This window comes from Suillus clintonianus (assembly GCF_016758775.1).
Source record: "Suillus clintonianus strain FC179 chromosome Unknown DEU56scaffold_189, whole genome shotgun sequence".
Taxonomy (NCBI): Eukaryota; Fungi; Basidiomycota; class Agaricomycetes; order Boletales; family Suillaceae; genus Suillus; species Suillus clintonianus.
Window position 1 is genome coordinate 1 of NW_024539413.1, and position 13,289 is coordinate 13,289.

A 13,289-nucleotide genomic window follows, 5' to 3' on the forward strand; every position below is an offset into this window, starting at 1 on the left:
CTGACCGACCGACCGATTTCACTGTGATTTGACTTTGCAAGTATGTTGCGGATGATATGTACTCAATCTCAACATGTTGACTGACCGACATATTCTTGATATACCACCGAGCATCTTTTTACCGAGGGGGTATGTCACCAAGCATCTTTTGACCGAGGGGCTATGTTACCGAGCATCTTTTTACCGAGGGGGTCCAGGGCATGATCTATACCACCTCGGCCCATCTGTACATATCGGCACAACTGCCCATTCGGCCCACCCGTTCAAATCAGGTACATACTGTTTACACTACCTGTCAAGGTTAATAGAAAAGTCTACACTTATCTACTACACTACATACTACACTCTTTGACCGGCCGACCCGTTGGTATCAGATACACACTCCCGACCGGCCGACCCGTTCATATCAGGTACATATTTCATACAATACCTACCATACACTATCTACCAAAGTCAATAGAATGTCTACACTTATCTACTATACCACACACCATGGGCCCATTGATTGTATCAGATAAATACTTGGTGTCGGCCCACCTGTATTTAACAGAACAATACATTCATCAGCCCACATCCGCTGGCCTGTGTAGAACAGGGATATTTCAACCTCGGCTATCTGTTTCTATCAAGGGTAAAGTGACTGCAGTATGTGAATTCTGCTCATTACCATTCATCTTTTTTCTTAAACAAGTACTTTGACAAACAGATATATGCTGCCCTCTCGCAAGGATAGATACCTTTACTGTACCCCACTAGTCAAAAAGAATTGCAACGAGTGAAATCGGTTGATTTGAGTAGTATGAATGTGAGTCCCGACAAAGCCGACACCACGGTGTGAATCCCGACAAGGCCGTCAACACCCGTGCATGCCTGTGCACACTTGTGCAGGCTGCACAGACACTGCTAGTATTCAGTAGTCAGATACATCGCACACTGGCAAATCTCCTACCAGACACCATTCCACAGCATGTCTTCCAGTTCAGACTCATCAGCCGGTGGTGAACCACCAATGACGACAACCTCATCACTCGAACTTCCTGGTGCCACTTCATTCGACACTTACCTTTGCGGGGCATCACTCAGCTCTGCGGGCTTCCCACCTGTAGGCGGACGCACAATTAATACTGTCAAGGGCCTTTTGAGGGCAGAGCTTGATGGCCATGTCATTGATGAGTCTGGCCTTGCCCAGATGAAGTTTGCCGACTCCATTTTCCGTGCGCTCATCCCCGTATCGACCTTCCAAAATCATCACGTCGAAAAGATCAGGTACCACAAGAAGGACGGCGCATCTGTATACATACAAAACAAGTGGAATTACAGCCGCAGGAAAAAGAGCAAGGGTTCAGGGAGGGATGCCACCGATACAGACATCGTTGACTCGGATGATTTGCGTGCAGAACTTGAGGCCTTGGATTCTCATGGTTCAACAATCTTCTCCCAAGGGACCGACGGCGGGAGTGACGATGAATTCAATGGCAGTGTAAAGGCAGGATCAAAGAGGAAACGGAAAAAGAGTTCGACTGAGAGGGACTTACAGTACCTGTTCCATGCTGTTCAGTGGGCCCTGTGTAATCGAACTGGATACGCGAAGAAACTTCCCTATGAAATTTCGCCCATCGAGCGGTACTGGTCTGCCGAGTTTGCCAACTCACCCATACCAGACCTATACAACACGCAGAAGCCCGATGTCGCCCTGTTCTATTACATGAACAAACGTGAGGAAAAGAGATGGGTTGATGTCTTGAGCTTCGTGGAACACACCTCCAGCAATTTTGTTGCATCTCCTGATTTATCAGTGTATTGTGGATCTACCACCAAGGCGTACCTCATCATGCGAGAACAACCGTGGCGTCGCTTCGTTCTCGCCTACTCCATTTGTGCAGAAAAACTTCGCGCCCATTATTTTGACCGCTCAGGCCTCATCATATCCCTTCCGACCCCCATCCATACACACCCGATACGTGTCCTCGAGGCAATAGCCACAACCGCGATAGCAGATCCGATGTACTTTGGCCTCGACCCCACCATCCATATGTGCATCGTTGCTTGCAAGGGTACTCACCCCTCTCTGGCCGAGGGGGCGCAAGGATGGGTTGTCAATAATAGTGGTAAAACATACTCGATCATGGATGTGTTATGGAAGAGTCAGGGTTTCTTCTGTCGCGGAACGGTTTGTTATCGCGTCAGAGATCCTACTGATGGGAAGGATTATGCGATGAAGGACTGTTGGGTACCTGCGGCAAAGCGATATCATGAAGCGACCGTTCTCGAGCGAGTCAAGGGCATCCCTAATGTTGTTCGACTCGTGGATCATTGGGATGTCATGTTTGACGGGAAGCCCGACTGTACAGCACAAATTCGTGATCGCTATCAGCGGTTTGACCCAGACGATAGAGGTGATTACAGGTTCTGTAATTGATATCACCAGCGGCTTGTCATGACCCCTTGTGGAAAACCACTATCAGAGTTCAGCTCTAGGAAGGAGCTGGTATGCGCTTTTCGTGACTTTGTCATTGGTGAGTTCAGTTCAGTTCAGTTCAATGCGTCAAATTCAGGTTTAATTATGTATTGTTAGCTCATGGACTCATGGTCGAACGTGGAGTTCTACACGGGGACCTCAGCCCAAACAATTTTATCCTTCACGAGGGTATCGGGTACTTCATCGATTTCGATCATGCCGGATTTTTAGAGGAAGGCAAGACGTCTACAATTTCATTTGGAACTGTAAGATTTCATTTCCGGTTTATTGTTCTTGCTTTTGAACTTATATTTTTTCTAGGGGACTATCCCATACATCTCCATGCGCGTCCTGAAGATGATGTCGAGGAATGCCGAGACCATCAAAAAGACACCTGACCCTACTCAGCTGCACTTAATCGAACACCACGCATGCGATGACCTCGAGTCGATGTTCTATATTTTTTTCGAATTTGTTACGAAGTATGGGGGGGCACACGGTAAAGTCTCACCGACATGGAATAAGCAGGCGATGCCATGGTCGGAGGCCTATGAAAACTTAGGTGCCGCCAGTGGTTTGCTTACCACCTTCTTATCGAAGAAGGGGGCCATATCCTGTGGCGACTTTCTAATGGACAGAGTCTCCGATTATTTTTCGGAATTCAAACCCCTAGTCAATGAATGGCGCAATCATATCCACCTCACAGACCTCGATTCCAGTAAATCAATCATTCACGATCACATACTCCAGATGCTTGTAACGTTCATCACGAAACTCGAGGAGGAAATACCCATCCCCATCCCCATCCCAATCCCGCTGCCCAGTCCTCCTCCTCAGTCTCCTACTCTTCAGCCCACCGCAGGTCCTTCAACCCTTCCACGTAGTGGCGCAATATGGTTTTCGACTAGTCAGCCAGGCTCACGTCATTCTAAGCGACTTGCTTCTAAGACACGATGAGATAGTACTAGAGAGAAGTTTGTCATCTTGATCCGAGTTTTACCATGCCTTTTTCTTTCCAAACCTATTTGTCCTTGTCCGAGCCTACTTGTTTTGTCCTGGCGACTTTACTCATACATTTTTCCCTCGGTCTACTGTGAATCTCGTTTGTTTTGAGGATGCCCACTGTACCTTGTATCGCATACTGACTGATTACATAACATACGCTTACGTGAGATCAATAACTAACCAACCTGCAATGTTCCTCACAGCTTTGTCGCAGTCGCAGCTGACAATATTGCTCGATGCCTCCCAAGAAGAGGGCTAGACGTTCTACGGTCAATGATCAAGATGAGCCAGCACCTTGTCGACAAAGCTCAAGATCTAATCGCGGTGTTGGCGGCCACGCAGCACAGCTCCAAAAAGCTGGAGAAGCTATAGCAGCACCGGCGAGGAATCGGAAAGGGCAAAATGATTACCCTGAGCTTGACGCCAGTGATCCTGAAGAAAATTCAATGGCTCCTGCGCAGCTGCGTCAGGGGAAGAAAGGTGTAAGTTCATTTTATCTTGACGATGTTCGAGCTATGATCTTGTCAGGCTTCTGCAAAACCTCCGGCTGCAAAAAACGCTACCAAGCAAAAACCTGCATCCACGACACCTCCAACTACGAGTAAAAATCTTAAGCGATCATCTCAAAAGTCCGGCGACAATGTGAGGCATCATTCAGCCTACACTTCTCCTCGTCCAGTGCTACGTACCGGTTGCTCTTCTGACAGGTTCGGATTTAAGGCACCTGCGTCTACTACCAGCGTACATCGTATCGAGAGGGCATCTCAGTCAAGCAATCGCAGAATGGCCGCACAGGAGGCAAACGAACGAGACGACGACGACAATAGAGAGTCTGCGCGCCACTCGCATGAACGTGCTGACCTCGAGGAGCACAACGATACGCAAGTGCTAATCCTTTTTCGCCTGTGGCTTCTTAACATATTCATTGCAGGGATGGAGCCGAGCAAGATCAGCATTTAAACGACAGCGAGAATTCCGGTCAACGTTTAGGTGCACCGTCTGAAGACGGTGGCGATGACGAAGGGGATTTAGACGGAGGGGATTTAGATGGAGGGGGTGGAGTGGATTCAGATGGAGGGGATCTAGGTCAAGAGCGTGACTGGGAGGACGAGCCTATGAATGTGGAGGGCCAAGATAATGTACTCTCATCTATTCGATCGTATTCACTCATTGATGTTCTGTGTAGGAGACTTATGATGTTCTCGAACGTCATCAAGCGCAGAACGGACAACGCAAGGCTCCCTCGCCATCATATCTTTCAAAAGTTACTCACTCTAAGTCTCCTCACCAACGCCCATCTCGACGTAACGACCGCTCGAAATCTCCTCGTCAACGCCTGTCTCAATGTAATGGCCGCTCGGGATCTCGTCAACATGCGCCATCTGGGGGTGCCTCTTCCGTTCAAGCGCCACCTTCTCGACGTAGACGCTCGCTGCCTCATTCGCATAAGTCTTCCACTCGCTCCAGGTCTCCACGCCAACGCTCGTATCGTCAAGTAACATCCACGCAGTCTTCTTTGCATACAAAGTCTCAACGTCGGCGCTCCCCGTCTCGGCCACTCACTTCCTCTGGTAGTCGTGCGCTGCCCTCTTCCCACAGACACTCTCCGTTGCGGACTCGTTCCGACCATGCAACTACTCCCAGTCGTTCATGCTCTCGTAGCCCTACGCCCGCTGGTGCTCGCCGCACACGAAACGTCAAGACAAACCAAGAGAACCCTTCCAAGCTTGGGTTTTATCCAGCTTGTTGGCAAGGACTCCCGCAGGCAGCAAAGTTGCAGATGCGATTGCAAGCTATTCTCACCCATCCCATTCCAAAACACCAGGATGCCGTGCAACTGGCACAAGAAGTCTTGGACGCTGAGTTGTGGCTATGCCACCAGAAGAAGCTCAAATTTGAGAACGGTAAATTCTCCTTGTACTGCCGCTTTCTTCCAGTCATCTCATGTCTTACTGCAAGGCTACTTTCCGGAATATAGCCCACAGATGTGCCGGCTGGTAAGTCTTTCATTTATCGATGGTGAACGTGCTCGCTGATACGCTGATTAGCTTTGCGATGATCTCTTCACGTTCCGTACAGAGCTTAAGAAGGTTGTCATCTCCATCACCAAATCGTCGTACGACATCTTCCCGAAGGGCACCGCAATGCTACCAGAGCAAATAAAGAAACATATCGTCACAGCTGCCACCGCGCTGCTCAAGACCGGTGATTACCTCCGGATCCCTGATTCGTCTAACGTAGGTGATCCCTCGTGTCAATAGCGCTACTCACTGTTTTCTCTCGCAGGGCAAATTCAAGAATTTTGTATCGCAGGCTCTCAAGGATGTGTGTCTCGAGTTCTTCTACAGCAACAGCAAGAAGGCGCTGAAGAACACGGACGACTTCCGCCAGACAATTCCCATCAATGCTCTCATTCTCGTGGCGGCGGTCGTGCGCTATGTCGTTTTTTATCTTGTTTTTCGTCACTGATGTTGCAATAGATGAAGGGCGTTATTTCTGGATTCAGCGACACCGGCAGCGACAAAGTTCCTGAACTCAGCGCTGATAGATGCAGGACCGACTTCGACAAGTTGCAGAAATCCGTCAACACGTTGCTCGACATCCCAGAACGTCGTGAAGAGCTCGAAGAAATGTTGGAGCAATGGGCTAAGATTGGTATGGGCGAATTTGATTGGCATGCAGATGGGAGTGGTGCAGGCAGTGACGCGGGGGACATCAATATCATACTTTAATGCGCTGTTCAATGCTCAATGTTTTCATTTAGTTTCACAATCATGATGACTGTTTGTATGATCATGTTCCCCATGTGCAGCTACTACTATTCATACATGATGTGCAGCTAGTACTATTCATACAGGATGTGCGGTTCAGACATGTTGCACACATTGTGCAGTTCAGACATGTTGCACATCCTGTGGCTATCTGTCCACATTGTAACAAATTCTACAGATTGTAGGCCTATTGTACAAACCTGCAAAGAGGGGACTTAGCTGTAGGTTCTGTGAGTCTGTACAAAATTGCACAAAATTGTGCAATTTTGTACAGGCACCCGGTAGTTTGCTGATGTGTTCAACCACACAGTGCCGGCGCCCAACGTCCATCGCTTCCTGTACATCAAACACCTACTCGATCACCCACTCCACCTCGTAGATCTCCTTCTCCACCAATTACACCACCTCCTACTAGATCTGATGCAGATACAGCACTGCAACCCACCTCGCCGCCTCCTCGCAAGAAACCAAAGGCAGCGGAATTCAAAAGCCCGCTGACGCAAAACATGTCGGATGAGGAACGCGAGTTTCAGCCTCGCACATCGCCACGCAAAAGTTCCAAGGCCGCTGCCAGCAGCGCCACTGCCTCTAAGGCGAAGACCTCTACATCAAAGAGGAGGAGGGTCGAAAGTCCAGCTGTGTCTGAAGGTGAGCCTGACGAGGAGCAACAGGTTCGGAGATCACCACGCAAAGGTGCCAAACCTGCCACTGCCTCCAAGGCGAAGGCAACTCAAGCTGCGCCAAAGAAAAGGAAAACAAGGAAATGAATGCGAGTCCCATCCTCTAATTTCAAAACGATGATTTAATCTAATGCACGTCTTCAGCTGTAATCCACTTTCTGACGCTACTCATTAATGCTCTGATTCCCAAAGTTTACTCACTGTTTTACGATTCATTTCTGCTCTCATGGCTGGATTCATTCGCTGTCTCGTTATCTGCATGCTGTCATCGCTTGTTCCTCACTCATATTTTTCGTCCTCAATGCAATTCATGTCTGAACCATGATTAGATGTACCCATATGACTGCTCGTACCATGTAATACCTTAGTGCAATGACAATGTCTTATCAGCTCTTAACATCGGATCAGAACGAATCAGAACCCCTAAGGTCAAACATTCTGCTAAGGTCCAATACAACTACCCAACATTGGCGTGCTGAGCAACAATCCTGCTTCTAGCTCTGTTCTGATAGACCACTCCTCCACCTTCTGCTTGCTGATGTGTCTGGTACGCCTTTTGTGACCTTCCATGTCTAGACCTGTGCTGACCTGCCCTTATCTAGCTTCAGGAATTTTGGTGATGCTTCATTGTGTCGTCGTGTCTCACTTGACTACAAGTGTTTTGTTTTCTATGGCTTTGTTGTTGCCGGGGAAGAAATTGAAAGTAAGTTCTGAACCCAAGATTTTTGCTCATTCATTTAACACATCGTTTTAGATCCGTTTGGTGAGTTGTCCCATTTTGAATGACCGATTCAAATCTTACTGTCATCTATCTAATAGGCTACGACAAGAATGATTTGGTGTGTTTATTTTTCCCAATGGGGAATATATTCACTCAACCATGAATGTAGAGAATTGATCATTTTGTGCGCAATATCATCCGTCAGTTTGATCACTGTCCGGGTTTTATTCTTCTCACTCTACCCGTTTAGAGAAGGAACTTCATGCTATTACAGCCACGCCGACCCCAAACCCGAAGATATGGGCGTTCTCGAATGAGAACAATTTTCTTCAAGATGAGAAATATTCGAAGGACAGCCCGGACAAAATACTGGCTGCCTGGCTTGAAAAGGGAGAAAAGAAGATTCATCACGCTTTGCATAGGTAGGTTGCACATAGTTCACGTTAACACCAGTGATAAATTTACGTCTTTGCACTACCAGGAGTCATACCTTTAATAAGGCCTCAGGAGATTATTAGCAGAGAAGCTATCAGTGGTTATTTGTACTCGTATGTTAGGTGCAACGAATGTCCGATCTTATGTGGAATTACAGATTTTGATGGGAGCTTCCACGAAGTCTTGGTCGCACCTCTACATCGAGATCGATGCAGTTGGTGAAACCGCCATCCTTTGAACTCGATTATATAAATTGTCAGATCTAGACCTGATGCGCATATTTTTTCACTATCTGTGATACCTCAGACTCAGATATCATGATAGCCGGGATCGCACAATCGGTATATGCAAAGGTCAAACATAGGATCGAAATAAGTAATGGACTCTGGCTAAGGTTTCTTTGTCGTCTCATCAAGATCCCTAAGCTCCACCACACAGTAAAGACTCGCATCCGCCCAAACAAATCGTGAGTGTCGAGTAGCGGACACGACTCAGCGTGCATCCTCAGTAGTGCCTCCACTCCTACAAAAATGTAAGTTTAGCACTCATAACTTGCTACGCACAACCTACCCATGTAAAGCTGTAAGGATTTCCATTCTTCCCTTTTCAAGCCACGCGGACGGTGTTTCCAGGGCAATGCCCCTTGACTGTGTTCCAAGAAAATCATTCTGAGGCGAGAACACCCATTCTGCCGGGTCTGGGGTCGGCATGGCTGTAATAGCACGAAGTTCTTTCCCTGGGCAGACAGAATAAGAAAAATACAACCGGAAAACGATATCGCTTACGTATGATATTTTGGACAAAATGATCCATGTTCTTTATTTCCTGCGTGAGATGACGCCATCACCAGTCACAGACGACAGACGCACCAAGTCATTCCTGTCATAGCCTGAATGGATAACAATAAGATTTATCTCAGTCGCGCAGAACGGACCAACTTGCCAAATGGATCTAAGATGTGATGTTAAATCAACGAGCGCAACATCTTAGCTTTAATACTCACTCTCTATTTCCTCGCCGGCAACGACGAACCCAAAGAAAATAAAGCTCTGTGCAGCTAAATGAGACACAGCAAGGCAAGAACGTCAGAATGCGACTTACGGCAATTACAGACGCTGGGACGGTTAACCACTTAAGTGTGGACCACAGCTGGAAGGGCTACCAAATAAAGCGGCGATATCGGTTAGCTGCGGGTGGACAAAAAACATCCCTGCGTACCAAAGCTATACAATAAACTAGTGTAACCATCCACAGATGCGAGGAGTAACTGGGTGAGGAGTGAGGGATATCGTAGGTGGAAAGAGTCTGATAATCACGCACGAGACAGGGATTGGGGTGGTGAGGATCCTTTCTAACCCAGTCAGGGCATCCACGAGCTGATTAAGCGTTGCATAAAGCAGAGCTGTGAAGAAATTTATCACCGATAGTGGAGAACACATCAACAAGAACAACATACTTAGAGTTGGGGCATCCACAGCTTTACGGGCTTGCAGTGCGGCGATGTAAGAACTCTGTAAGAACCAAAATGAGGCCTTGATTTTTCCGCGCGTGGCGAAGACACACGTACCAAGAACAAAGATATTTCCAACGGCACGTTGTGCTTTCTGTAACGAAAATTTGGATGTACGTCATTCACACCAGCGGCTTTGCCAGCGTCTTTCTGTATAGTTGTCCATACCCAAAAGAAGAACGAGAACGGAAAGGCTTTTCGCCACGAATTCATGGGAGGTATTGCTGCGGGTAGAATAAGATCTCCATGATCATGCGGTTCGATGATATCGACCGTGGTTTCTTTTGCAAATGGTATGTTTCGATTGTCAGATCGCAATGTATCTTCAGGAATGGTCGCCAACGGAATTGCAGATCGGTGATACGGGGACGCAGGCGCCTGGGTAGTTACAGGGGACGCTGGTGCATCGTGACTACTGTGAGAGTGTGAGCTTGCACGTGTCGACCTACGACACAACTCTAGTGGATTTGCAGAGGGGATGATGGCAGGGAGCGAGTAAGAGCATAGTGAGAGGAAGGAGACGAGCGGGTGCAGATCTTCATAGCGAATTCCGTCTTCCCCACGCAAGTAGTGCTTGACGCTGATAGCGTAGGCCTCGAGCAAATTGATTACAGTCTTCTTCTCAATCAAAGTCTTAGCTTGGTCTCGTTCCGTTTCTTCACGAGAGAGTGGGTGATCCTTGGTCGAAGCAGATATAGTATTATCTAGAATCTGTTTGAGTTGACCTGGCAAAAAAGAGCGAACCTGCGTACCTGGGACATGAAACCAGACAGTTCGAGAAAAGGTACGGCAGTTAAGCACAATTTGGGCCCAATATTTCCGGCCATCGTTATAACGTTCGAAGCTGGACGTCGTTCGAAAAGATATTACGAAACCTAGGACGGTACCGAACCTGTAGCAAGAGTTGGTTGATTATTGGCTAGGGCCGAGAGAATCTTACACGGTAATGAGAGTTGGCTGAATTGACAGTTTCCCGTGGGTATAGTGATTAAGCACGCATAGTGCGGACGACCAGATAGCGGTGCAAATCAACACAGGCCAGCATCTGTTAAGAGCAGTGGTCGACAGCATGTCCCATAAAGTTGGGGAGTTGTTCATGGTTTGTGCAGCATCAGACGAGCCAAGGGAAGAGTAAATCGTGGATGTTGGCGGTCGAGACATGAGAAAGTGGTCAGATGGTGGATATCAAGGATCTGTGAGTCATTTAAGGCGAAAAACGGTGAATGAAGGAGCTCATTGAGTCGTCAAAAGTCACCTTTGTTGCGGGAAGGCACGTGGACAAGGGTTGCAACGCCTACATGCACCCCCAAATCGTTCATCGACTGAGACAGTGTTCAATCGGCCTACCTGTAATCCGACATGCTCTTCACACGTGTCTGATGAAGGTAGTAAGTTTGACATACGTACTGAAAAATCCCTGCACACCGGTTCGGACAAGAACACATGCAACTGCGCGGCCTATATGTCCCCAGGCCCAGTAGTGTAAGACTTGAAGTTGCTCCAGTGCCAGCGTTACCGAACTGCAATGAAACCACCGCGGTTTAAGTTTTAGCTAAGCCTGTTGTTCGCCACATGTACGGTAAAAATGAAAGCGTCCGAGTAAGGGGAGTTAACACGTTGAACTTGCGGCGGGGATACTATTAGTGCCAGATCTTCGAAGCGCAAAGTTCGCATGCTAGTGCTATTGTGGCACTGGTGACCGTGTAGGTCTGCAGCTTTCCCCGGTTGGCGAAAAACATGATGATCGTGAGCATCAGTCGTCATGTGTGTTGTAAGATGGCAGCCTGAAGGTATTGCGATTCTACGAGGATTGATTCAATTCAAGCCCTAAAGCTTAAAGGGTTGCTTGAAAGGACACGTTTACAAGAACATAATAATTCAGCATTCAAATCGGGAGTTAATTTGGACGCCCTATAGGATTTGTTTGCGCTTGTTGACCATGGAAAGAACCTCCTATGACGTGCAATCCCTGTTCCAGCTAAAATTCATGATGTCCGTCCTCCCCGATGAAGCTCTTCACCTAAACTGCTTGTTGTTCGGCGATAGCCCCGACCATATTTGTTCGACAGCGATTTAAAGCGCAGCTATGGCGATTACTCCAAAGACGCATTCATGCATGTGAATCCAGAGGTCCGCAAATTACACGTTTTACAGCCCAGCCGGTCTTCAGCCCTGGAAAGTTGCCTACCTTTCAACGACGCAATTGAGCATAATATCAAAAGCCACCCTTTGGACTCCGAGCCACCCCTTAATTATTGGGATACGATAAAGGTTGTTCACATATTGTTTTTAAACAGCAAACTGCTGGTAAGTTTTTCTATAAACGCTGCCACTCTCTCTTCCATTCAGATCATTCGCCTCAAAATTTCTCTCCTACGAGTGTTTACCCGGCGGCTGGAAAATGGTAGTTACGGACGCCCTTGACATTAATATTGAAGATGAACACTTCGTGCGACGAACTGGCTCATATCGAAAGTTCAGTGAGATGGATGTCTCGGACTTTCGACCGCTCAAGAAGGCCATCACTGATTTTATCCACGAGTTGCACGCCGAGGGTTACGTTCATGGTGACCTTTGCGATGTGAATTTGTTTGCGCGTGACGGTGGAGAAGGAGCGATAGTTTGATGTTGCTTGGCTTTGATTGGGCTGGCAAGACTGGTGAGACCCGTTATCCAATGCACGTCAATCGGCGGAGTATTTCTCGTCCTGATGAGGTGCGTGACGGGAATGAGATTGCGGTGGAGCATGACTTGGAGATTCTGGGCTATGTGTTTCATCCTGGACGGGCTTTTGAGGAGACTGCTAGTGCCACTAGCATAGAGTCGACTGGGGAGGTGGACATGGATATGGGGTAGCACAAGGAACACTTGGTGACATACAACTGCGTAGCCTGTGAGTCTCCAGGCACTTTCTTGTCTGATGATAAACTAATTAGCAGCAAGAGTGTAAGAATGGCACCCATTGGTACGTAACCGTCGGAACACCATACTCGATGTCCCCGAGAGAGGATCCGTTACGGGGAGACTTTGCAAATTCCTTGACGAAAATATACGACTCGAACTCGAAAAGTGCCTGTGAACGCGCGGGGATGGTGAGGCCGTCGTTCCCCATTGATAAAGTTTTGTACTTCTCTCGCGTAGCCATCGAACAGGCCAAAGGTGCACAGGGCACGGGTGCATGGGAAAAGGTACAGCCACTCTCCTCAACATTGCTGAGGGTATCCTGACGTCGTTCCGCCTTGACCAAGCTTCACACTTCTTTCGCGTAGCTATCGGACAGGCCGAAGGTGAAACTGTTCTCCTCAACATTGCTGAGGGGGTCTCGATCTCGTGCATGGCTGGAGAGTTAATACGCATCCTAAAGTCAAAGAAGCTTACACGGTCAGTATTGCTCCAAACGTTTGATAGCCTTGCTTCCCCCACTATTTCCCAAAGATCATCAGGAATCTGTCATGTGTATGGGCTTCTAGCGTGATCACCAAGTTATGATATATGCTTTGCGAATGGGCGGGTGTCACTTACTTCCCTGCAGGTACATTTGAGTCGGATAGAGCAGGAGACGCGTGTGGTCCTCTTGCGCTATCCTTGTGTGCGGGCAATAGCTCCGTCTGCGATGTTTGCCGACATCTACACCACATATTTTGTGCAGGACGCCGTTTGAACGACGACACTCGAGATTGACACCATTGCTTACGATCACCATCATAAT

General features: G+C 47.9%; 5 protein-coding genes across 5 annotated transcripts; 4 read left to right on the plus strand and 1 right to left on the minus strand.

Moving 5' to 3' along the window:
• Positions 1-967: 967 nt before the first annotated feature.
• On the plus strand, positions 968-3,415 carry DEU56DRAFT_762106 (uncharacterized protein; the record flags this gene model as incomplete). Its single annotated transcript, XM_041350635.1, has 4 exons — positions 968-2,396; positions 2,466-2,516; positions 2,576-2,724; positions 2,780-3,415. 4 exons carry the CDS (start codon positions 968-970, stop codon positions 3,413-3,415), a joined length of 2,265 nt encoding a protein of 754 aa, XP_041201071.1.
• Positions 3,416-3,699: 284 nt separating this feature from the next.
• DEU56DRAFT_762107 (uncharacterized protein) lies at positions 3,700-6,195 on the plus strand (the record flags this gene model as incomplete). The annotated part of the gene is made up of 8 exons (XM_041350636.1): positions 3,700-3,945; positions 3,992-4,368; positions 4,395-4,602; positions 4,650-5,367; positions 5,423-5,460; positions 5,512-5,700; positions 5,750-5,893; positions 5,944-6,195. The coding sequence occupies 8 exons, from the start codon at positions 3,700-3,702 to the stop codon at positions 6,193-6,195; spliced, it is 2,172 nt and encodes a 723-aa protein (XP_041201072.1).
• A 545-nt stretch (positions 6,196-6,740) lies between these two features.
• On the plus strand, positions 6,741-8,308 carry DEU56DRAFT_762108 (uncharacterized protein; the record flags this gene model as incomplete). The annotated part of the gene is made up of 9 exons (XM_041350637.1): positions 6,741-6,882; positions 7,305-7,386; positions 7,517-7,617; positions 7,669-7,677; positions 7,734-7,753; positions 7,805-7,835; positions 7,886-8,057; positions 8,143-8,170; positions 8,228-8,308. The coding sequence occupies 9 exons, from the start codon at positions 6,741-6,743 to the stop codon at positions 8,306-8,308; spliced, it is 666 nt and encodes a 221-aa protein (XP_041201073.1).
• Positions 8,309-8,394: 86 nt separating this feature from the next.
• DEU56DRAFT_935293 (UPF0187-domain-containing protein) lies at positions 8,395-10,741 on the minus strand (the record flags this gene model as incomplete). The annotated part of the gene is made up of 12 exons (XM_041358790.1): positions 8,395-8,592; positions 8,641-8,806; positions 8,856-8,895; positions 8,940-8,959; positions 9,074-9,119; positions 9,172-9,228; positions 9,289-9,337; positions 9,391-9,472; positions 9,527-9,581; positions 9,638-10,284; positions 10,333-10,472; positions 10,521-10,741. 12 exons carry the CDS (start codon positions 10,739-10,741, stop codon positions 8,562-8,564), a joined length of 1,554 nt encoding a protein of 517 aa, XP_041201074.1. The 3' UTR covers positions 8,395-8,561.
• Positions 10,742-11,991: 1,250 nt separating this feature from the next.
• On the plus strand, positions 11,992-12,456 carry DEU56DRAFT_843165 (uncharacterized protein). Its single transcript, XM_041355068.1, has one exon. It carries the CDS (start codon positions 12,206-12,208, stop codon positions 12,434-12,436), a length of 231 nt encoding a protein of 76 aa, XP_041201075.1. The 5' UTR covers positions 11,992-12,205; the 3' UTR covers positions 12,437-12,456.
• The last annotated feature ends 833 nt before the right edge of the window (positions 12,457-13,289 follow it).